We start from the raw sequence: 24,654 nt of genomic DNA on the forward strand, positions 1-24,654 counted from the left end.
TATGACGCTAAAAGCTTGGCACACCTGTATTTGGGGAGTTTCTCCCATTCTTCTAAGCAGATCCTCTCAAGCTCTGTCAGGTTGGATGGGGAACATCGCTATTTTCAGGTCTCTTTAGAGATGTTCGATCGTGTTCAAGTCCGGGCTCTCGCTGGGCCACTCAAGGGATTTCAGACATTTTACTGAGTTTTTGCTTCCGTCTGGCCACTCTACCATAAAGGCCTGATTGGTGGAGTGCTGCGGAGATTGTTGTCCTTCTGTGGAAGGTTCTCCCATCTCCACAGAGCAACTCTGGCACTCTGTCAGAGTGACCATGGGGTTCTTGGTCACTTCCCTGACCAAGGCCCTTCTCCCCCGATTGCTCAGTTTGGCCGGGCGGTCAGCTCTAAGAAGAGTCTTGGTGGTTCCAAACTTCTTCCATTTAAGGATGGAGGCCACTGTGTTCTTGGGGACCTTCAAATGCTGCAGACATTTTTTGGTACCCATCCCCAGATCTGTTCCTTGACACAATCCTGTCTCGGAACTCTACGGACAATTCCTTCAACCTCATTACTTGGTTTTTGCTCTGATGTGCACTGTCAACTGTGGGACCTTGTATAGATAGGTGTGCCTTTCCAAATCATGTCCAATCAATTGAATTTACCACAGGTGGACTCCAATCAAGTTGCTACTTATGTAAATAAGGTATTTCTGTTTTTAATTGTTATATTAATTAGCAATCACTGTTTTCGCTTTGTAATTATGGGGTATTGTGTGTAGATTGAGGAAATGTTTTCATTTAATCCATTTTAGGATAAGGCTGTAAAGGAACAAAATGTGGAAAAAGTCAAGGGGTCTGAATACTTTCCATGGGATAGGTGCAGTGAAATGTGGTGTTTTACAGGGTCAGCCATTGTAGTACGGCACCCATGGAGCATATTAGGGTAAAGTGCATTGCTCAAGGGCCCATTGGCAGATTTTTAACCTTGTCGGCTTGGGTATTCGAACCAGCAACCTTTCGGTTACTTGCCCAAGGCTACCTGCCATCACTACTGTAGGTACTGTTAAAAAAATGTGTAGCCTTAGACAATGTGTCAGAATTTGCGAAAAGTCGAGCGTATTAAGTTTTGAGGTAAAGTCAATGCAGGCAATGTTGTATTGAAATGTTCTGCTGGCGGGTTCACAACAATTGGCCATTTATTTTTATTTTGTTAATTGTCACAGTACTTTGCCAAATACAGCATAAGTTACTGCAAAATATAAAAATATTCTGCCAAATACCAAAAACATTTGATAAAATGTACCATTGCTCTTTTAGAAACTGCCGTTGCCTAATTCCAATAGTTCCAAATTATACAGCAAATTAAGGATGTTATTGTCACCATAAAAGGTGAATGGTGTGTGTTTTTCAAGCTACTGACATTTCACTCGCGCACAGTTTTAGTACAGGTCTGATTTTATAACGGGAAACATGGTGTACATATATATGGTGTACGCCAAGTTTATTAATCAATATTTTTATACTTATTTTTAGCAATGATCCACATAAATATTTACTGTGAAATGTACCTAACTTTTATAAATGAGGCCCCAGATTTTAATTAATGAAGTTCAAGAGTAACCATTCTAAATTTAGTGAATTATTCTTATTTTGGATAAATAAATGTATCAAACTGTGATGACAAGGCACATGTATGCCCCAGTTTCATGCGCATGTCACTGTTGTAGTGTAAATGTGTTTGTGGTTACTGTTGGTAATGTTTGGAGGGGAATGTTGTCATTTATACCGTTTGTGTAGTGTTTGTCAGGAATATTCTTTATAGAATATGCTATACATCCTATAAGCCATTGGCAGTGCATGTGTTTACGCCAGACATACTTTCAGTTGTCAATATACAGACCGTATGAAAGACAAAGTCCTTGACAGCCAAGTGTTCATCAATGAGTAGCACAACGCCCCCTCACATCACCTCTGACCAACTTGTGCTGCTAACTACACTTACATTTCTGTTGAGAGGAGCAGAAGCCTAGTTCAAGTGAATCAATTTCACAAAGATTGCAGCATTTGTGCAATACAGTATTATTGTTGTAATATTCCTAGTTGAAACTAGAAAACCTCTTAATTGAGAATAAATAGGAAAGTGAGGCTCTCCAAAATCATCACATCGTTGATGCTATCTGCATTTTGCTTTTCCTATCAAATGTTGGCATATTTGTTCATATGAAATTTGACTCTGTAATTGACCTTTCCTTGAATGGGTATTATAAGTATGCCTTGTGTTTACTGTTTTTAGTGTCACATTGTGAGTAACCAATGGGAAGGTCTTCACTGACAAGAATGGTGAACACCTCAGACATTAGCATGCTTGTTAGATTTCTCAAGTTTGTTTACCCTGTCAGCAGGACATTGTCACTTTGTACATTTATTTTACAGTATTGTCTTGTTTAGATTTTTTTCTACTAGTGGTCATGCTTACCTGTTAAGTAGACATGACGTTGCTTAACTCAGAAATAAAATCTTGCCTGTTTGGTTAGATACCTGCTCTGTCCATGAGAGATTACCCTTTAAGTAACAAAAGACAAATCAGTCGCTACATTAGCTTGCCAATGCTAACCAGTCAATGAGCAAATGATATGATGACTCGCTAGGCTAACCAGCAAGGGCAGGCTGGGTATCCATCAGCTAATCCATTTTAAGTACAAATCCTTTGAAGTCAAGTGTCTGGTGTCAGTCATCCCCTATGTGTGTAATATTAGCCATCAGGACAATAATGTTTCAGTGATTCCAGAAAACATAGTGAACTTTAATCAGGATTAATGAATTAGGAGAGATTAGTCTACTCGGCTAATTGCTGTGCTGCACAGAATGTATCATTTTCCCTAAAATATTTGCAGCCCATTACTGTAAATCAAGGGCAAGAGAATTAGCATGTCAGGTCATGAGTAATTTAAAAAATGGCACTGTTTGGCCTATAGGTGGTGATGTTATAAGCAGTCTCACTTAAAGAGACATGAAACGTTGTATGTGGAGACTTAAATGTGTATGTAGTTGTCTTTCCAAATGCTGAACACATTCGCCTCAAGGACCCATAAGGTCTGTCAGGATAGACTTTCCTAATGCTGAACACATTCGCCTCAAGGACCCATAAGGTCTGTCAGGATAGACTTTCCTAATGCTGAACACAAGGACCTATAAGGTCTGTCAGGATAGACTTTCCTAATGCTGAACACATTCGCCTCAAGGACCCATAAGGTCTGTCAGGATAGACTTTCCTAATGCTGAACACAAGGACCCATAAGGTCTGTCAGGATAGACTTTCCTAATGCTGAACACAAGGACCCATAAGGTCTGTCAGGATAGACTTTCCTAATGCTGAACACAAGGACCCATAAGGTCTGTCAGGATAGACTTTCCTCCTTGGAAATGTGGAAATTCTTTGAAAAACCTATTTTATTTGTCCACTTAAATCCTTTGTAAATCCACTCCACAAAGTCCTGTCAACGGTCAACATTTCTTAGGTTCAGCAAAGACATTACCGTGTTTGACATTGATATCAAAACAAAACAAAATTGAAAACTATTAATAATTTACCTTTTTGACTCTAACGCTAATGCTTAAAATAATCATTAAAAGAACATATTCTCATGGACTAAAAGTACGATTTATAAAAAATGTGATCTTTGGACTCATCACAATAGTCCATGAAGAGTTCGGAAAAAGAACGTTGATGCTTTCAAAGATGCCACACTATACCAGTAGGAAGCACATATGATAAAATATGCTTCAAATTCTTATTCTCTGGCTTCCCGAGTAGCGTAGTGGTCTACGGCAGTGCAAGATGCGTCACTACAGACCCGGGTAAGATCCCGGGCTGTATCACAACCAGCCGTGATTGGGAGTCCCATAGGGCGGCGCACAATTGGCCCAGCGTTGTTAGGGGAGGGTTTGGCTGGGGGAGGCTTTACTTGGCTCATCGCACTCTAGCGACTCCTTCACCTCCAAAGCCCGTTGGGGAGTTGCAGCGATGAGACAAGATCGAGAATGGGGAGAAAAGGGGGTAAAATACACAAAAAATGTAGTCACATGGTACATGTCTTAGCTTTTCTCAAACTATGTTAAGAGACTGGTCAAAAGATGGCTAAGTTATTGAAAAATAAAAAATATTTAGTTTACATTTAACCACTGTAAATCCGCTCCAGAGGGGCCTATTAACGTGCTCTCGTAGACATCCCTAATATTAACCACACTGAATGAATATCTGAATATCTCAAAAAACAACTATTAACAACCCAGCTATTAACAACCCAGCTATTAACAACCCGTTCTTCGCATATGTACCGCTAATGTTCAAAATCATCTGCAACCATCTTCTCCTCATGACCACAAGTCAGATTCATTTCACATGTTGTATTTAGACTCATTAAATCCATCTTTAATAAACATGGTAATGCTTTCACTGATTGCACATAAAGGAAGATCCTACATAATAGTGCTTTCTTTGTTATCCAACTGATCCCGTCCTTTCTGTCATCTTGTGAACCCTGTTCATCACTGCTCAGAACTATATTCAAGTGTATAATGTAACATGGATTGCAGATGTAAAAAATATATATGAAAAAAAAAATATTACCCCCTTTTTCTCCCCAATTTCGTAATATCCAATTGTTAGTAGTTACTGTCTTGACTCATCACTACAACTCACGTATGGGCTCGGGACAGACAGGTCGAAAGCCATACGTCCTCCGAAACACAACCCAACCAAGCCGCACTGCTTCTTAACACAGCGCGCATCCAATCCGGAACCCAGCCACACCAATGTGTCGGAGGAAACACTGTGCACCTAGCACGCGATGAGACAAGGATATCCCTACCGGCCAAACCCTCCCTAACCCGGACGACGCTAGGCCAATTGTGCATCGCCCCATGGACCTCCCGGTCGCGGCCGGCTGCGACAGAGCCTGGGTCGCAGGCTCTGTACCACCAGAGCCTGTACCACCAGAGTCTCTGGTGGTACAGCCTTAGACCACTGCGCCACCCGGGAGGCCCTTTGGATTGCAGATTTTGAGTTGAAGATTTTGTAGTTGACACTGTAATTTCAGGTCAACACCAAGCAGAATTTAGCAACATTCCTATATATTTAGAATTGTGTTTATAAAATTATAATTCAGTTTTCTATCTTAGATTGTATAACCAGCAGTTACGAATGCCACCATCAGACACCAGTCAGCATATCTGTCCAGGACAGGCCGCAGAAACATGTATTAACCAATAGAAATCCTTGCGCAATGAATGCGCTTCCAATTAAATTTGACTTCAAATGTATCTTTGGACTAGTCTGCACAACATCTAATAACAACTAATGTACCGGTAAAAGTGTTTGCCTTTGAAATCACCCTCACTTATCTAGAGCCCAGAAGCAGAGCTAAACCATAATTAGAGTAGGGATGTGCCTGTCACATGGCTCTACTGGGACACAAAGGGGGGCTGAGAGTCCTGCACTGCTACCTGACGTTAGCATCATTGCTTCACAATTTGGGAGCGTGTTTTATCACTGGTCCTGACAAGGAACCCTGGGTTTTTACAGACCATGTGACCTTGTTATCAAGTGAGCCTTAGTTTTTACAGACCATCTGACCTTGTTATCATCAAGGGACCCTGAGTTTTTAGACCATGTGACCTTATCATCAAGGGACCCTGAGTTTTTACAGACCGTGTGACCTTGTTATCATCTAGGGACCCTGAGTTTTTACAGACCGTGTGACTTTTTCTTGGCCAGGTCATATGATTGTACGATAGAACCATAGCAAGTCTCCGTGCGATGCAGACAGAAGACCATCTACAGCTAGATAGAGCCAGGATTTCTTCCTGGTCAGGTAACGTGGTTTCAGGAAAGACTCCTTGGTTGTACTTTGGCCACTGTTTTGGAGTACTGCATTAGTGAGTAATCAATGCCTGTGTCCCGTAATTGGTTCCCATCCTTTTTCCTTGACTGGGTGTCAATGAGTGTTAGTGTTTCCCCTCAGGGAGAGGTATCTCACCAGGCTCCTCAGGTGGAGGCACACTGTGTAACAGGAACCTGACTGAGATCACTGACGCCATGCTATCTCCTGTTGATCATGTGGCTGCATGCCTCTCCTCTTACCCAGCTGCCTGCCCAGCCCCCCTTTTAACACACACATGCAGGCTGATCTCAGCCAAATTCAACAGCCAACTGTCAAGAATGTGTGCTTAAGACCGGCCAGCCCATAGGACGTTCTGGAGGGGAGACAGATTGTGAAAGCTGTGAATGCACCGCAATGTCTGCTGATGATGCAGCGCCACACTAACCCCTCCCCCTGCCTGGGATGCGGAGTGGTAGATGCCGCCTGTTACATGATATGGAGCATGTTGAGCTGGTAGAGAGGGAGCAGGTTGAGTGAGTGTATGGGATACAGATATACACAGACAGGAAAAGCAAAAGTATGCTGTTATAAGGTGTCCCTGTCATAGAGGCTTATAACCACCTGATGTTAAAGTGTTGGCAATCCCTGGAGTACTTTTTCTTTTTTGGTTTTGGGACAGCAGTTAAAGGACGCTGCAGTGTCTGCTCTGCCAGTGTGTGTGTATGCCGCAGCTGGCTGCAGATGTGCCCGTACAGCAGAGTAAGTTTGCAGCCTTGGAGGAGGAGGGTGTCGGTTTGAGTAGGGGTGCTTGTCGCTGGGACTGTTGTAGGGGATGGGTCGCCCCCCACCCCCATGTCACTGACACCCGGCGCTTCTCTTCGCCGTGTCTTCTGAGACTCCACGTCCCGCTTCCTGGAGGAGGCTGGCATGACTTTGGCACAATGTCGGACTCCAGTCTGTGGACGGTGCTCTCCAACTTTACCATGCCACACTTTCTCAGCGGGGCCATGCTCAGACGATCCAAAAGGTAACCTTGATGACAAACAGTATGTTTTGTTCAGTGAGTGTAGGTTTGGTTCTTCTGTCATATGTAGGCTACTTGGGACTCAGCAGCCAGAGTGTTTAAGAATTCAGAGTTTGGTAGAGAACCAAGCCTATTCTTTCTTCTACTTTTTGAATTGGACAGACCAGGGAAGGACTGTGAACCAGAGAAGGCGAATGTGTTGCCTTGTTGGGGTCATCTGAGATGCTTTGTGATGACGTTAACGCAGCACCGTAAGTTGGGTGTTGCTGCTTCCCTATTGTGTATGATTGAGCCTTGTAACGCTGGGGGAATGTTTGATTCCTATCAAGGCAGTATCTTGTGGGCCATGCACTCTATAGAGGATGTTTATCAACACCGTATGATTACCACGTTTCCTTAAATCGGAATAAAGGAGTGTCGACTCTTAGGAATATTATTTGAGATTATCACAGATTCCTATGAATCTGTCTTTCTCTGGTACCTCATATCTGGTACCTCATATCTGGTACCTCATATCTGGTACCTCATTAGAACATAAGCCAAATATAGAATTGTTTTCTTCCCATGAATACTGTAGGTGTGTCTTTCAGATTGTCTTTGGAGTTTAAGTTTCATACAATCACCTTTCATAGTACTGTGACAGTATATCACTGTAGCACTGCATCGTCCAGAGGATTGTAAGTTATATAGCGCTCTTCCTCACATCCCAGGTCTTTGTGTAAACTAGTGCATTTGGTCCAGTCCCTCTGAAACTCATAATATTTATAATCCACGGCATGACCTATTTTATATTAAAGAAGAGCTTAATATGAAATGGATGTCCTCGCTGCTCTGTATTTTCAGGACATGCTGTACTATGCCATTTAATCTATTCCTTTCATCTGCAAATCACCAGGGGTCTTTTTCTGTATAAGAACATTGATTGGGAGTAACTGAAACAAATTAAGAGAGGCTGTAGTTGATTGTAGCCTAAATGGGCAGGGTCAAAGCTCACCAATAGATGGTTTGCTGGTTAGTGCTTTGAGTGAATAAGCATGTATATATCAGTGATAACTGATTTGATTATGTGGAGAACAGATGGGAGGGCTGTTGTCCCTTGTGAGCAGTGGTGGAAAAAGTACCCCATTTTCTTGAGTCAGAGTAAAGACACCTTAATAGAGAATGACTCAAGTAAAAGTCACCCAGTAAAATACTACGCGAGTCAAAGTCTAAAAATATTTATTTTAAGATTCATATGTCCTATGTGTGCCATATTTCTCATGCCATTTGTCAGATATTTGGTTTTAAATATACTTACAGTAAGTATTTTGGGCTCCCAAGTGGCGCAGCAGTCTAAGGCACTACATCTCAGTGCAAGAGGTGTCACTACAGTCCCTGGCTCGAATCCAGGCTGAATCACATCCGGCTGTGATTTGGAGTCCCATAGGGCGGCGCACAATTGGCCCAGCATTGTCTCTGTTTTGTTATATTTCTGTCTGTGATGCCACTTGAACCCTTCAGCCATCGGAATAAGTGCCTGATGTTTGGTATTTGTGTTGTGACATTATCCATTCTTTCTAATACAACAATATGATGACCATTTTTCAAGTAGAATCTTTCAGGCTAAAAGGACATGCAATATGGGAATATATTTGTTAAGTATTACGTTTTAACAAGTTCAGAATAATTTTGTGAAAGCAGTAATCCCCAATGACCAAAATATGACTCATAGTGCATTAGTGTCAGATACTTTAGCTGGGGAGGAAGAGCACATAATCTCTACCCTCCCCTCTTTTTCTGTCTTTCTTTCTTGCTCTTTCTGTGTGCCTGTCTGTTGGATATTGGGGTGACGTCAGCTCACCTGACATCTCTTGACAAGGAAGAAAAGCTCAAAAATGTAAAAAAACAAGAGGAATCATGACTTCTTGTTGCTGTCATGGGTCAAGATAAGAGAGACTTTTGATTTGCTCAGATTGGAAATTATTGGCTATTTTAATGCCTTGCTGAACTAGAAGCTAGTAAACAAGCCATAATCTAAGACATTTTTACTTGATTTACAACATGAAAAGTATTGTACTGTAATGTTTCATTCGCCAGGAAATGCACGAACAGCAGAGATTTTATATTTCCACACAATTTGTCTCTCAACAGGGTTTCCTTTGTTGCCTCGATCAAACAAGACCGAACCTTTATTTTAACTAGGCAAGTCAGTTAAGAACAAATGATTGTTTACACTGACGGCCTACCAAAAGGCCTCCTGTGGGGACGGGGGCTGGGATTAAAAATAAATAAAATAAAATACAAATATAGGACAGAACTCAGAATCACCACAAGAGACAACACTACATAAAGAGAGACCTAAGATGACAAGATGGCAAGGCAGCAACACATGACAACAACATGGCAGCAGCACAACATGGCAGCAGCACAACATGCTACAAACATTATTGGGCACAGACAACCGCACAAAGGGCAAGAACATCAACCTGGCTTGAATCCATTGACCTTTTTTACACAACAGACGGTGGTTTGTTTGATAAAAACACTCTTTTCCATTGCCAGAGAGACTGATTGCTTGCTAGCTATGTGCTGATTTCACATGGTGCACAATAATGGCTGTGAATGAGGCGGAGAGGTTTTGCATATCACTGAGACTGGCAAACCTTGCTAGGCACAGCACACAAGCAGGACTGGCCTACTTTCTCTGTATCGTCTTTGCCCTGGGCTCCTTGATTCCCAGTATAAAGCGTCATTAGACAATCACGTTTTGCTTTCTCCCCCTCTTAATCTGTCATGAGTTGTATACTGTACCACAGGATAAATAACACTGATGAAGGCTGTCCTGCTAAAATGTGTTGTTTTTTTAGAGAAGGGTTTTTCTGTCAACGTCCGTTTGTACACCGAGAATGACACTCTCTCATACAGCCTAACATGTACTGTGGTGGCAGTTTACACTGAACAATAAACTAACTAGCTAACTAATGTTGTTGTTGCCTGGCCCTGTAAGTGTAAGGCAACGGGGAAGTGATTTCGCCCTCTGCCTCTCCAGTTAAACGGCCTGTTGTGATGGCTTTTTGGGTGTAACATGTCTCTATGAGAATAGGGACATGGTGAGGGAGTAGATTTTGAGCAGAAGTGTAATGACAATACTACGTTTGTATTACTATTACTGACCCTTGACCTGTCTGTTTGGAAAGGAAGGAAGTCAGTTGTACAACTGAATGCATTCAACTGAAAAGTGTCTTTCGCATTTAACCCAACCCCTCTGAATCAGAGAGGTGCGGGGGACTGCCTTAATCGACATCCACGTCTTCGGCGCCCGGGGAACAGTGGGTTAACTGCTTTGCAGAAGATACATTTTTACCTTGTCAGCTCGGGGATTCGATCCAGCAACCTTTCGGTTACTGGCCCAGCACTCTAACCACTAGGCTACCTTTGTGTGTGCGTGTACCTGTCTGTCTAGAGAAGGGCCGTTGAGTGAGGAAGTGAGTGCGACTCAGTGTGTCCACTGGGCAGAAGTGTGGCACTCTCCTGGTCTAATCCTGCACTGACGGGGCATAAATAGCCTGGGTTAAACTCTCCTGGTCTAATCATGCACCGACGGGGCATAAATAGCCTGGGTTAAACTCTCCTGGTCTAATCCTGCACCGACTGGGCATAAATAGCCTGGGTTAAACTCTCCTTGTCTAATCCTGCACTGACGGGGCATAAATAGCCTGGGTTAAACTCTCCTGGTCTAATCCTGCACCGACAGGGCATAAATAGCCTGGGTTAAACTCTCCTGGTCTAATCCTGCACTGACAGGGCATAAATAGCCTGGGTTAAACTCTCCTGGTCTAATCCTGCACTGACGGGGCATAAATAGCCTGGGTTAAACTCTCCTGGTCTAATCCTGCACTGACGGGGCATAAATAGCCTGGGTTAAACCTTATCCTCTTTGACTCACCACCTGGATAGTGGATATTATTCAGCTGACTATCTTGATGAATGTTTCGGCTCCCCTGATTGACGTTTCACAATGTCCCTGTCCACCAGCTTGAACATCTGTTATCTGAAGCAGTTTATAGTCGTTTGGCACACAGGTAGGTGCCCCCAGAGCAAACATGATTTACCTCCTGACGGACCAGGAGTTTCCATTGCTTACACACGTGGAGAGAATACCTTTGAGTTTGAGATAGGGGTAACAACAACTAGAAATACAGTTCACTTGGAAAGTATTCAGACTGCTTCACTTTTTCCAAAATGTGTAATGTTACAGCCTTATTCTGAAATTGATTACATTTATTGATATTTCTTTTTTTATTTTAAAACCAGTTTTTGCTTTGTCATTGAGATATTCTGTGTAGTTTGAGGGATTTTTTTTTGTTTTTACAGCAATTTTAGAATAAGGCTATAACGTAACAAAATGTGTAAAGTGGTCTGAATACTTTCAGAATGTACTGTGTGTGGCATCATACTATATCTTAAACCCCTCCATAGTTAATGTATCTACCTAATGCTCTTCCACGGAAGTCTGAACAAATATATTGTGTTATGTGGTTATAATGCATTGTAAGACTTGTCAAAAATATGCTGACTTAATGGCAACTGTTTGACTAGCTCAAATCATAGTTTGTGAGTAATCCCTTTTTTCATAATTCCTATTCATTTCACATTTGAAGACATCTGTACAAGACGGCCCCTTTTTTCCTTATTGTCATGATTAACCCTAATAGATGAATTGGCTTGTTTGTTAGAAGACATCCTCTGTCCGCCATGACTGTCACACTGTTCACACTGTGCAAGCAATCCCATTATTGTTCCGTGTCACTGAAATCCAATTGTCTTCTGGTATAATATGACAAAAAAGCATACTATGCAGGCCTCTGTCCAAGCAAACAGCCATCTCATATGGATGATGTCATTTTGGAAAACAGTTCAGTGAGTTCTCTAAGCTGACAACTAAATGTAGGATTCTGCTGATTAATAACATATGGCTATTGATTCACTAAAATGCATATTTCACCAAAAGCATCCCTTTTGATAAGTTGTGAAGACGTGGATGTCGATGAAGGCAGCCCCCCGCACCTCTATGATACAGAGGGGTTGGGTTAAATGTGGAAGACACATTTCAGTTGAAGGCATTGTTGTACAACTGACTAGGTATCCCCCTTTCCCTTGAAAGGAGAGACAATGATCCCTCTCATTTGCAAAGAGATGGGATATGATAATATTCATAAATGGGGAATCAGGGTTCGATTCCAGAGAGGAAGCCTGAGAAACAGCTACCACATCCAAGGAGGGCAGCAGTTACGCATATTACCCACTCCCGACTCAGGGAGGTAGTGATGAAAAATAACAATACAGGACTCTTTAGAGGCCCTGTAATTGAAATAGGTACGCTTGAAATCCTTTGAGGATCCATTGGTGGGCAAATTTGATGCCAGCTGCTGCGGTAATTCCATGTCCAATAGTGCATCTTAAAGTTGCTGCAGTTAAAAAGCTAGTAGTTGGATCTCGGGTATAAGCTGACGGTCTGCCGAGAGTTGAGCTACGGCCTTTCTCAGCAGCGATACGCTTAACTGAGTGTCCCTTGGGGTCTTAAAGTGTTCAAAGCAGACCTTCGCCTGAATACCACAGCTAGGAATAATGGAGAAAGACTCTGGTTCTATTTTGTTATTGTTTTCTTCTGAACTGGGCCAGTGGTTAAGAGGGACTGCCGAGGGTATCATTTTGTGCCGCTTGAGGTGAAATTCTTGGACTGGCGCAAGAATGTTTTCATTAATCAAGAATGAAAGTCAGCGGTTTAAAGACTTTCAGATACCGTTGTAGTTCCGACCATAAGCAATGCCAACTAGCGATCCGGCGGCTTTATTCCCATGACCCGCCAGGCAGCGTCCGAGAAACCAGATTCTGGGGAGTATTGTTGCATTGCTGAAACTTACAGGAATTCACGGAAGGGCACCAGCAGTAGTGGAGCCTCTGGCTTAATTTGACTCAGGAAACCTCGCCCGGACATGAAAAGATTTGACAGCTCTTTCTCGATTCCGTGGGTGGTGGTGCATGACCGTTCTTAGTTGGTGGAGCGATTTTTGTTTTGTTAATTCCAATAACGGACCTGACAATTTAATAAACTTTAAACTAGCTATGCGGCCAGAGCGGTCGGCATCCAACTTCTTTGCGGGACAAGTAGCGTTCAGCCACACGAGATTGAGCAATAACAGGTCTGTGATGCCTGGGGCTGCACGCGCGCCACACTGAGCCTTTGCCGAGAGGCGTGGGTAACCCGCTAAAGCCTACTTGTGATAGGGTTTGGGTATTGCAATTATTTCCCATGAGCGAGGAATTCCCAGTAAGTGTGGATTATAAACACGTGTTAAGTCCCTGCCCTTTGTACACACCACCCTTCGCTACTACCGATTGGATGGTTCAGTGAGGTCCTTGGATTGGTTTCCGTAGGTGAACTTGTGGAAAGATCATTAACGGGTTGCCAGCTGCCGGTGCGGGGCTGTGCTCGAAAACAAAATTCTGCTGTGGGCTAGGTAGTTGTAGGGGGCTCATTCCTGTGCCAGGAAGGGGCTTCGGCTCTTGCCCAAGCTCGGTTCCCTGCATCTCCCCATGTCGCCTGTGTTATGCCTGACCGGCTCTCCCCCTTTCCCCTTTCTGCACGGCCTGTGGGTAGGTGCGTCGGCCATATCTGAGGGGGATTGGGGGCTGCCTCGGTCTCCCATAGCCTAGAGAATATTCACATGCTGTATTTAGGCAAGTTGGAGTTGGCCAACTCACATTATATAGTTAGTGCCTTTGTAACAGTGTTTTGAGGCGTCAATAAAAAACACAACATAGAAAGTTTATTTGATTTATTATTAATAACTAATCATTATTTCAAGACATGCCACCAGGGGTCTCTTCACAGTCCCTAAGTCCAAAACAGAGGCCGGGAAATGTACTAAATGACTACATGAAACTCTCTTCCACATCGGGTAACTTCAAGCTAGTAGGACAATCGATTTGTTTTTTTAAACGCATATAACACCTCACTTTACAACATGGACTGTGAAGAGACACACACTGTAATATTGTACATTTTATATTGTAAATGGGTATATTGCAATGTGTTGCTTTGTTCCTGTTTGGACCCTAGGAAGAATAGCGGCTGCCTTGGCAACAGCTAATGGCAATCCTAATAAAATACTAAATACTAGTAATCTACTGTAGTCTGAGTGTTATTTTCAAAGAACACTCAAAGGTTTTCCACTTCTTACGTTTCTGTTCTTATAAAACCTATACTTTGGAGCCATGACAACCATGATCCTGAGATTCTGAGCTTTTTTTCATTTTTCTTCAATTTCTCTGAGATTTGAGTCTGAATAGAATCGGTTCAGAGTTAGATTAGTCATTACACTGTGTGCTTATTGCACTGTAATCTAGCAGCACTAAGGCTTCATCCCATCTCTGCAGAGACATATTCATTGGCTGCCTTCCAAATCTTCTACTACTAGCCACTTGCCGTAGGCACTTCTATAGATCTCAAATTGTTGGATTGGATTATTCACCTAGTCTATATCGGAGGGTAAGATGGAGATATTGCTTCTACCAATCTTTTCAGATCTACAGTTGAAGTCGGACCTTTACATACACTTAGGTTGTAGTCATTAACTCGTTTTTCAACAACTCCACAAATGTCTTGTTAACAAACTATAGTTTTGGCAAGTCAGTTAGGACATCTACTTTGCATGACACAAATCATTTTTCAGACAATTGTTTACAGATTATTTCACTTATAATCCACTGTCACAATTCCAGTGGGTGAGAAGTTTACATACACTAAGTTGACTGTGCCTTTAAACAGCTTCCAGTAAAGGATGTCATGGGTTTAGAAGCTTCTGATAGGCTAATTGACATCATTTGAGTCAATTGGAGGTGTACCTGTGGATGTATTTCAAGGCCTACCTTCAAACTCAGTGCCTCATTGCTTGACATCATGGGAAAATCAAAAGAAATCAGCCAAGACAACAACAAAAAAATACTGTAGACCTCCACCAAGTCTGGTTCATCCTTGTGAGCAATTTCCAAACGGCTGAAGGTACCACGTTCATCTGTGCAAACAATAGTACGCATGTATAAACACCTTGGGACCAACCAGCCGTCATACCAATCAGGAAGGAGACTGGTTCTGTATCCTAGAGATGAACGTACTTTGGTGCTAAAAGTTCCAAATCAATCCCAGAACAACAGCAAGGGACCTTGTGAAGATGCTGGAAGAAACAGGTTCAAAAGTATCTATATCCACAGTAAAACGAGTCCTATATCAACATAACCTGAAAGGCCGCTCAGCAAGGAAAAAGCCACTGCTTCAAAACCTCCATAAAAAAGCCAGACTACAGTTTTCAACTGCACGTTGGGACATAGATCATACTTTTTGGAGAAATATCCTTCTGTCTGATGAAACAAAAATAGAGCTGTTTGGCCATAATGACAATCGTTATGTTTAGAGGAGAAAGGGGAGGCTTGCATGCCGAACAACACCATCCCAACCGTGAAGCATAAGGGTGGTAGCATGTTGTGGGGGTGCTTTGCTGCAGGAGGGACTGGTGCACTTCACAAAATCGATGGCATCATGAAGTAGGAAAATGATGTGGATATATTGAAGCAACATCAAGACATCAGTCAGGAAGTTAAAGCTTGGTCGCAAATGGGTCTTCCAAATGGACAATGACCCCAAGTATACTTCCAAAGTGGTGGCAAAATGGCTTAAGAACAACAAAGTCAAGGTATTGGAGTGGCCATCACAAAGCCCTGATCTCAATCCTATAGAACATTTGTGAGCAGAACTGAAAAAGTGTGTGCGAGCAAGGAGTTCTACAAACATGACTCTGTTACACCAGCTCTGTCAGTAGGAATGGACCAAAATTCACCCAACTTATTGTGGGAAGCTTGTGGAAGGCTATCCAAAATGTGTGACCCAAGTTAAACAATTTAAAGGCAATGCTACCAAATACTAATTGAGTGTATGTTAACTTCTGACCCACTGGGAATGTGATGAAATAAATAAAAGCTGAAATAAATAATTCTCTACTATTATTCTGTCATTTCACATTCTTAAAATGAAGTGGTGATCCTAACTGACATAAGACAGGGAATTTCTACTTTGATTAAATGTCAGGAATTGTGAAAAACTGAGTTTAAATGTACTTAGTTAAGGTGTATGTAAACTTCGACTTCAACTGTATGTAAAGTTTTAGGGGCTAAGGGCCAATTTGGAACTCCATAATATGTTGAGAATGCTTGAGCATTAAGATTTTCTAGTGTTCAGAGTAGAAGTGAACTATGTCAATGCTTGATGCACACCTAATGCAGTCTTTTCACATGAAAGTGCCTCCTCACTGAGAGAGCATTAAGATCAGAGCACCAAGGGCTCTGCAATGTCACCTGTAGCAGCTGCCTCGCCAGGGTCCTGACAGACTGCCAGTTTGTGTGCATGTGCGCATCTGTACCTGTTAAACACACACACCCTGCTTCTACTACTCTATCTCTGCCTCTATGAAACTACATGGTCCTCTAGCCATGATGTGACACACTGCGCCATACTCTCTACCAAAGCCTCAGCTCCTATCCTAAAACACTGCAAGGGACAAGATCTACTCAAGGCTACAGTACAATGTATGAAATGTGCTTCAATGTCAGCTTAATACTATGTGAATCGACATGTCTCTCTGCTGAGCAGGAGGTTACACAATCACAGACCGTCTCATTGAGGTCCGACCTTTCAGTGAATGTTTTTAAATGAGGTATTTTCAGACTGTGCCCTCTGGGAAAGGCACATAGTCTATATATTGCAGTGTGATGTGGGTATTGAAGTCTGTACTGAAATATATACTGAACAAAATATAAACTCAACATGTAAAGTGTTGGTCCCATTGTTCATGAGCTGAAATAACATTTCCCAGACATTTTCCATACGTACAAAGTTTCTCAAATGTGCACAAATTTGTTTACATCCCTGTTAGTGAGTGCGATGCACAGTCATGTGAAATCTATAGATTAGGACTTTATGCATTCATTTTAATTGATTGATTTCCTTATGAACTCTAACTCAGTAAAATCTTTGAAGTTGTTGCGTTTTTTGGTTGTATATGTTCAGTTCATGTTCTCTGAAGATTGAAACGTTGTATATTCCCAAGGTCATTTTCTCCTGAGATTGAGTCAATTGTTCCTTCAAACTTTTTCCTGTGTAAATGACTGAACTCCCCTGTTGTGATTCAAAATATTCCACCCTTATGAGTCACAATAAAAACATGAATTAATTACTCATGTGAGTAATATCAAAGTCATAAGATGTTGCGATTACACAATAGGCATCCCAATTGTTCTGCTCGGTAGCAGTAGGCTAAAGTGCTTTGTCAGAATGGATTGAGGCTACTGTTACGTCTTCGCGAGCTAAGCCCGGCTAAATAAGAGGATCTGCTTTGTCAGCACTTAGCGTGACATTAGATAGCTACTGTACCCGGCACCGGTCTGTCCTTCATTTCCTCCTGAGGCTGTCACCCAAGCAAGATGCTCTTTAAGGGACACTTTTTATGGATATGATTTAATAATATATATATTTTTCACTTCTCTTATTGATCGCTGTAAAGGGATTTTAATGTTTTCCAAACTGCTATAGATTAAATGTTTTAATAGTACCACTGTTACACTTGGACTGAGGAGTTGGAAGCTTCCATGTGTTTTAATGGAGAATATGAACATTGTTGGAACTGAGGAGAGCCTAGTTTGAATACCTAGAGTGAATGGGATGCAGGATTCTGGCAACCATAAGTGGTACAGATTGTGGAAACGTTGCAGAGGACGGTACGCCAGGCCAAAGAAAATGTACTAACTGTTGTTTATGAAATATTTGTAGGCCTATATTTACTGTCATGCTATTGAAGAGTGATTTTTGTCGCCTGACGACTCAGTGACTTTTTCTGCTGCTCTATCGTAGGCTACATACTACAGTCTGAGACAGCCAGTAGTTTTTTTGTGGTGATGTTAAAATGAGGGGTGTTGTACAGTCTTGAGCGATTGGATCATCTCTAACCAATCAGAGTATCCAAGCCAATGACGAATTTTCAAAATGCTGCTTTACCGACATGTGTTCTGCTTTACCGACATGTGTTCTGCTTTACCGACATGTGTTCTGCTTTACCGACATGTGTTCTGCTTTACCGACATGTGTTCTGCTTTACCGACATGTGTTCTGCTTTACCGACATGTGTTCTGCTTTACCGACATGTGTTCTGCTTTACCGACATGTGTTCTGCTTTACCGACATGTGTTCTGCTTTACCGACATGTGTTCTGCTTTACCGACATGTGTTCTGCTTTACCGACATGTGTTCTGCTTTACCGACATGTGTTCTGCTTTACCGACATGTGTTCTGGCTCTGGTCTAACCTGTCGGTTTCTGGGACTGATCAGACAGATCATTCCATTCCCGAAAATAGTTGGGGTGGTACTCAGATCCAGACTCATTGAGGAGAAGAAACTAACATTGTCCGTGGGCATGGCGTAGCGTAGCGTTTGGCCGGAGCAAGGAGTTTGGGTAGCCAGGCAACGATTTTTGCTGTTCAATGTTTATTTGGTGAGCAATGTGCATATTAGTCAAAGTCCAGTTTGATTTGTCTAGTGATTCAGGGAGTGGCTACAATAGTTTTCATTTACAACACTCACTGCTTCCTTTTTTCATTGAGTAAGCAGAACAATCCATCTTTTAAAACTATTGTTAACTAGACCTATTACACTTTTTTTGTCTTCACTGAATATGCAAATTGTGTTTCTCAAATAGAATCAGCACTTACCTCTTTCTACATGAGTCCCTGTTAACTGAATTTGCTCACTACCACCAGTGCAGTATTTTTAGCTTCCTCCGGGTGTAGAATCAGGTCTTGAGTGCTGTGTTTAATAATCCACAGAAAAGGCCCATCCTCGGGCTAATCAGAGGTGCTAATGAGGACTATTATCATTAATCAGTTACAGTACTCATGTTGCTGAGACGCCCTGGTCGTTGAGTGCTCGGGGATTTATATGATGTTTAATGGATCCTGCTGGTTGGGGCCTGCTGGGGCAGGATTGGCCTATAGGAGATATCTGGTGGGTCACATTGGCTTTATAGGAGAGATCTGGTGGAAGATATAGAAGATCTGGTGGTACCTTTTGGGGCAGATTGGCCTATAGAATAGATCTGGGCCTCTAGAATTGAATTATGTGGAATTGCAAAACTCCAGGTAGAAGTTCCCTACGGGTGTAGGTTCACCTTATTCTGCTCCAGTACTAGCCTTCCCCTGGGGAAGAATGGCATCTAGGGCAACTTCATGGTACTCCAAGTACTAACCTATATGAATGCAAGAATGTGGAAAAAAAGGTTGAAAAGAGTTTCCATGTCTTTGCACTGGCTGTGAGTGATGTATAAGTGAACTATGTGCAGTGGAATGTGTAGTGCATGTTAAGTAGCTATGATTACATCTGGCATGTTTACTTAGATAATAAAGCACTGTGAGTGGCTGGCTGGCTGATTGGCTGGCTTTGTCTCGCTCTCCCTGTTTAGCTGTCTAACCTCTTACTGTCTGTGTTTTCATAGCTGCAGGACGAGCAACAGAAAAAGCCTAATAGGAAGTAGTCAGTCTTCAGTGCTTCCGCGACCTCACTCCCCCCTCTCATCACATACAGGTAAGTTGTGTGTGTGCCCACCACATTTGTACAGGTATCTGTTTTGATGTGTGTGAAGTGCCCCAATGAGTGACAGACATAATTAATGTTGTTGTGCTTGCTCTCATGCGAAGTGGCTTTGGTTAGCCAGTGTTCTATCCCTGAATGAAGGCCATTGTCTGTGGGTAAATGAAGAAGAGGTCTGAAAAACCATGTCTGAAGTGCAGTCTCTTTGTGGTTCATTAACCCTCCACAAGATCATCCTCAGTCTCTCTGTAAACCTTTACCACAACAACACACAAGTGACTCAAATGTTAGCAACCTGTCTTCAACAGCAAAAATACTTTTTCATTGTCAACGTTTAGTGCTACTGCTTTTCTAAAGACCAGTCTCTGATGCCACGGTTTAAAAGGGTGAGTGTGCTGTGCTATCAGAGCAAGGACATTGGAGCCAGCTGTGATTGTAATGGATCCTGAAGTGGCGGGCCTCAGGAAGGAAATGCACAGGAGCGCAAAGAGGGGAGGGTGGACTTCATTTATTCCAGCTTGGGCGTTTTATTTCCTGACAGGCCAATCACTGATAATGGCCCTCCATTTGCGCAGTCAGACTTTCTAACCTTGCTAGAGAACTCAGTCCTTAAAAATGAACTATGTAAGAAATAGTGACGGTAATAACAATGTTGAACTTTGGGAGAACTTCACTGGCTGGCACAGACGTATTGCAGGTGCATGTACATTCGGTAAGAGCATTGTTTCCAGTTCTCATGTTAGGAGTACAGTAGGTTTTAGTTACTGTACATTGTTGCAGCCTGTCGCAGTTGTTTTGGCATTTGGTTGATAGCCAAGCTGGAGAGTGTCAACATTACCCACTGTAATTTTATATTTTGTTCACTTTTCTTCATGAAAATAGCTATTTTCTTCCTATTAAGAATGTTGGATCATTAGTGATTGTTTTTCACATGATTTCTAAATGGTATTTAATTTAGATTTAAATCTGCTCGCTATACTCTATTATGACTGCTGCTGTTTATCAAAGCAATCCCAGTGTCTTTTCTCTAAACACATAAGATTCATCAGTATTATCCTGTGTCTACATTGCTATTAAAATTGGACTAAATCCGATTCATGTCGAAGAATGGACTTGACCTATTTTGGGTAACAGACATATACAACACAATGTACAATGTGGACCCAGAGGATATCACTTGAAAGTCTTAATTAAAACACTTGTTTCCAAAGTGGTCCTTGATGGTAAAAACAATAACACATATAATGATTAAAAGGAAAGACAAAAATGACAAACACCCATAAACACATTAATTTATATTGACATCCTAACAAGTGACACTTGTTCACTGCACTTCTCCCTAACCTTAAAAATCAACCATATTCATTTCACATTAAAACAATCTATTAATTGCACATCATACTGATCCTTCAAATAAATACACCTGACCAGCAGTAGGGGGCACACGGGGCAGTGTAGTGGTTTCTCTTACTTAGACAACTGTGTCCAAATGAAAACCTTTGCCTGCTTTTTAAAGCTATTTTTACTTTTTCTTTGCTTGATCTCCAAGGGAAGGCTATTCCATAGACCAGTTATTCCCTAACTGGGGTACACGCGCAATGCCGTTGGGGTACACCAAATAAAAATATGATCCACATTTAAAAAAATAAAAATGTGTATATTTAAAAATGTTTTTTCCAAACAGTCCATTTATATTTTCCAACGGGGCTATACATTTGGGTGAGTTTTTCTCCCCTAGTAGCCTCGTTTCACTGCCAAAAATGTAATTGAACCATCTAGTGTTCAGCAAAATAAAAACACAATGTCAAATACAGGTAGCCAGTCAAATAATTAACATCCAATCACATTAACCGTTACTCTCTCTGCTCATTCCGTTTGCTCGAAAATGTATCATTTGCATACAAGTTGTTCTGCTGCCACAAGCACATCCAATGCTAGCATCAGTAATTCTACATTTGTTGTTAGCCCAACTGGCATGGACACTGACAGTTGTGAATCTGATGCAGCCAAATATGATGAAATTCATTTGGGGTTCACTTCTATTGGGAGTAGTGCCTTTCCTCAGCCACGGTGTGTTATATGTGCAAAAGTACTATCTCACAACTCGATGAGACCTTCACTAGGAAATTTAGAATCAAAACATGCGAATTTGAAAAATAAGCCACGGGAAGTTTTTGAGCGTGAATTAAGACTTTCAAGTAGTAAGACATGTATAAAAGCAACAGATACCATTAATAAGTAGGGTCTAGCAGCGTCTTATATGGTGAGCGACCAAGTGGCTAGGCAACCATACTATTGTAGAGGACATTCTTCCTGCTGCCGCGGATATGGCTGGGAAAATGCTGGGTGAAAAGGCCCCTATACAGCAATGGCTTCACACTGTTTCACGATGCATCAGTGACATGGCAGGAGATGTTTTGAAACAATTACTGCTTCGCATACAACCAGTGAATTCTATGTGTTACAGCTGGATGAGTCAACAGACGTGGCAGGACCTGGCACAGGTCCGTTACGTTTATGGGGGATCAATTAAGGAAGACATCCTCTTCTGCAAACCACTGGAAACCAGGACAAGAGGACAGGATATGTTTAAAGTACTGGACAGCTTTGTGACATCCATGGTGTTCAAGATTGTGTTGGTATCTGTACTGATGGCGCAAAAGCCATGACAGGGAGACATAGTGGAGTGATAACGCGCGTGCAAGCAGTTGCTCCCGACGCCACTTGGGTACACTGCAGCATCCACCGGGAGGCTATTTCTGCCAAGGGATTTCCTGACAGCTTGAAAGACGTTTTGGACACTACAGTGAAAATGGTTAATTTTGTTAAAGCAAGACCCCTGAACTCTCGTGTATTTTCTGCATTATGCAACGATATGGGCAGTGACCATGTAACGCTTTTACAACATACAGGTCTATTGTGGAGGACTTAATTATCAAGGGGCAAAGTATTGACACGTTTTTTTGGAATTGAGCGACGAGCTTATAATTTTCTTTACTGACAATTTTCACTTTCACATTTTCATTTGTCTGACTGCTTGCATGATGTCGAGTTTCTCACAAGACTGGCCTATCTGGGTGATGTTTTTTCTCACCTGAATGATCTGAATTTAGGATTACAGGGACTCTCCAACTATATTCAATGTGCGGGACAAAATTGAGGCTACGATTTAAGAAGTTGGAGCTCTTTTCTGTCTGCATTAACAAGGACAACACAGGTTTTTCCATAGTTTTTTTTGTGTGCAAATGAACTCAAGCTTCCAGACAATGTCAAATGTGATATAGCAAAGCATCGGAGTGAGTTTGGTGCGCAATTACGCAGGTACCTTCCCGAAACGGATCACACATACAACTGGATTCGTTATCCCTTTCATGCCCTGCCTCCAGTCCACTTACCAGTATCTGAACAAGAGAATCTCATCAATTGTAACAAGCGGTTCTGTGAAAATGTAATTTAATCAGAAGCCATTGCCAGATTTCTGGGTAGGGCTGCGCTCTGAGTGTCTTGCCTTGGCAAATCGCGCTGTTAAGACACTGATGCCCTTTGTAACCACGTACCTATGTGAGAGTGGATTCTCGGCCCTCACTAGCATGAAAACGAAATACAGGCACAGACTGTGTGGAAAATTTTTGACTTAGACTCTCTCCAATACAACCCAACATTGCAGAGTTATGAGCATCCTTTCAAGCACACCCTTCTCATTAACCTGTGGTGAGTTATTCACAATTTTTGATGAACAAATAAGGTTTTATATGTAAGATGTCTAAATAAGAGCAAAATTATTCATTATTATATTATTTGTGCCCTGGTCCTATGAGCTCATTGTCACTTCCCACGAGCCGGGTTGTGACGTCAAACTCATTCTTATGTTTAATAAATGTGTGTGTGTGGAAGGCTTACAATGATGGCAAAAAAAACATTTGAGTGTCCTGACCCTGGTGCTAGAGGGGGTACGCAGCTGGATGTTGACTTTTTGAAGGGGTACGGGACTATAAAAGTTAGGGAACCACTGCCATAGACAAATGCCTGTATGGAAAAAAGTGCTCCTCGCAGTACTGTGTACTCTTGGGATTTTACAAGACCTAACACTAGCTCTGGTATTGGGACTGTGTTGGTTATAGACCCTAACATTATGGTTTTTCATCTAACCTGGGGCACGATCATTTAAGATGTCAAACATATGATTTAAGTTGGTTGGTCCACTCTGGATTCCAAAGGCAACAAGCCCCCCCTCCCGGAACTCCTGTACCCTTATGTGGGTCCTAGGGGGACATTCAGCAAATACCTGACAACATTATTTTGCAAGACCTGCATTTTCTTTTTCATCTTTTTGATAGCCCACTATACCAAGTAGAGCAGGCATAATCAAAATGACACAATCAAGGTTGAAATCAGTTTCTTAACTTGAATGGTAAAATATCTAGTGTTACGTGTCTAGTGTTACAAATGTTATGTCCATTTGTTCTCCATTTTTTTGATTTTTTTTGCAGCAGCAATCAGGTCTCCAGAATGGGATTGATCTAGGGATGCACAAAGATACACTTATTTTATATTCAATCGCCTATCGTTATCTTGTCAGCTAAGCAATCTACGTTTTGTACCAAATAAAATCAATTCGGTTTTTCCCAAATGTAGTGACAATTTGTCGTCAGACAACCAATCTCTAACAAAATGCAATTCCTTACTCAGGGTCTCTCTGTAAACTGTATCCTTCCCTGATACCAGTATGGCTGAATCATCAGCATAAAACAGGAGTTTACTGTATCTGGCATATCATTAACATATATAAGAAATGAGAGGCCCTAAAATTGATCCCTGTGGTACTCCAAGGGGTATTGACACAGGCCTGTAGTTTCCTACATTTGTGTTACTGCTCTTCTTGTGGAGTGGAACCACCCGGGCTGTTTTGAGATCCTTGGGAAATGTACTTCTACTAATAGAAAGGTTTACAATATGCATTATCATTTTAGCAGTGACACAAGCACTATTCTTTATGAATCTTGCAGGAAGGTTATCCAGCACATTTGCTTTGTTTGTGCTCATTAAGCATAGTAGATTGGAACCTTTGTCCTCTGTTACCATGCACAGCTCAAACAA

At 41.9% G+C, this 24,654-nt stretch overlaps 1 protein-coding gene across 5 annotated transcripts in view; it reads left to right on the top strand.

Annotated features, from left to right (window-relative positions):
• Positions 1–24,654, top strand: part of mast4 (microtubule associated serine/threonine kinase family member 4) — a 173,450-nt gene that overhangs the window by 107,074 nt on the left and 41,722 nt on the right. For all 5 annotated transcript variants that reach the window (XM_031803041.1, XM_031803042.1, XM_031803043.1 and 2 more), the window contains one exon: positions 19,463–19,551. In XM_031803041.1, the coding sequence (XP_031658901.1) occupies positions 19,463–19,551 (89 nt within the window). The remainder of the gene's footprint in view (positions 1–19,462; positions 19,552–24,654) is intronic.

The sequence above is a fragment of the Oncorhynchus kisutch genome, linkage group LG23, assembly GCF_002021735.2.
Source record: "Oncorhynchus kisutch isolate 150728-3 linkage group LG23, Okis_V2, whole genome shotgun sequence".
NCBI classification, from domain to species: Eukaryota; Metazoa; Chordata; class Actinopteri; order Salmoniformes; family Salmonidae; genus Oncorhynchus; species Oncorhynchus kisutch.